Genomic DNA, 321 nt, shown 5'->3' with positions numbered 1-321 from the left:
TGCTAAAACCTTCCAGGTGCATCTCCTTTCGAGGACATGGCGCTCCTCTCGTCCTGCAACCACAGCATCGTCACCCTGGGCAGCTTCGGTTTCTGGACGGGGTACCTGGCGGGGGGGGAGGTCGTCTACCCGGACGTCCACTTGTATAGAAATTACAGGTCGGTTTTTGTTGTTGTTGTTTTTCTGTTCATTAAGGGTTTCGTGTCACAATGAACTAAATTGAAGGTTAAAATGATTGGCCATGATTTTCATTCTGTGCGTTGGGTCGTTAATCAGTTTACATTTCCTAAAATCGAGTTCCAAATCCAAATGAGGAGATGC

The 321-nt window shown here is 47.0% G+C and overlaps 1 protein-coding gene across 1 annotated transcript in view; it reads left to right on the top strand.

The window, feature by feature from the left end:
• Positions 1 to 321, top strand: part of LOC119591722 (galactoside 2-alpha-L-fucosyltransferase 3-like) — a 1,958-nt gene that overhangs the window by 1,316 nt on the left and 321 nt on the right. Inside the window, exon 3 of the mRNA XM_037940470.1 lies at positions 15 to 158. Within this exon, the coding sequence (XP_037796398.1) occupies positions 15 to 158 (144 nt within the window). The remainder of the gene's footprint in view (positions 1 to 14; positions 159 to 321) is intronic.

The sequence above is a fragment of the Penaeus monodon genome, chromosome 29, assembly GCF_015228065.2.
Source record: "Penaeus monodon isolate SGIC_2016 chromosome 29, NSTDA_Pmon_1, whole genome shotgun sequence".
NCBI lineage: Eukaryota > Metazoa > Arthropoda > Malacostraca > Decapoda > Penaeidae > Penaeus > Penaeus monodon.
Note: the sequence above shows the minus strand (reverse complement) of the source record. Positions and strands in the feature narration are given on the sequence as shown.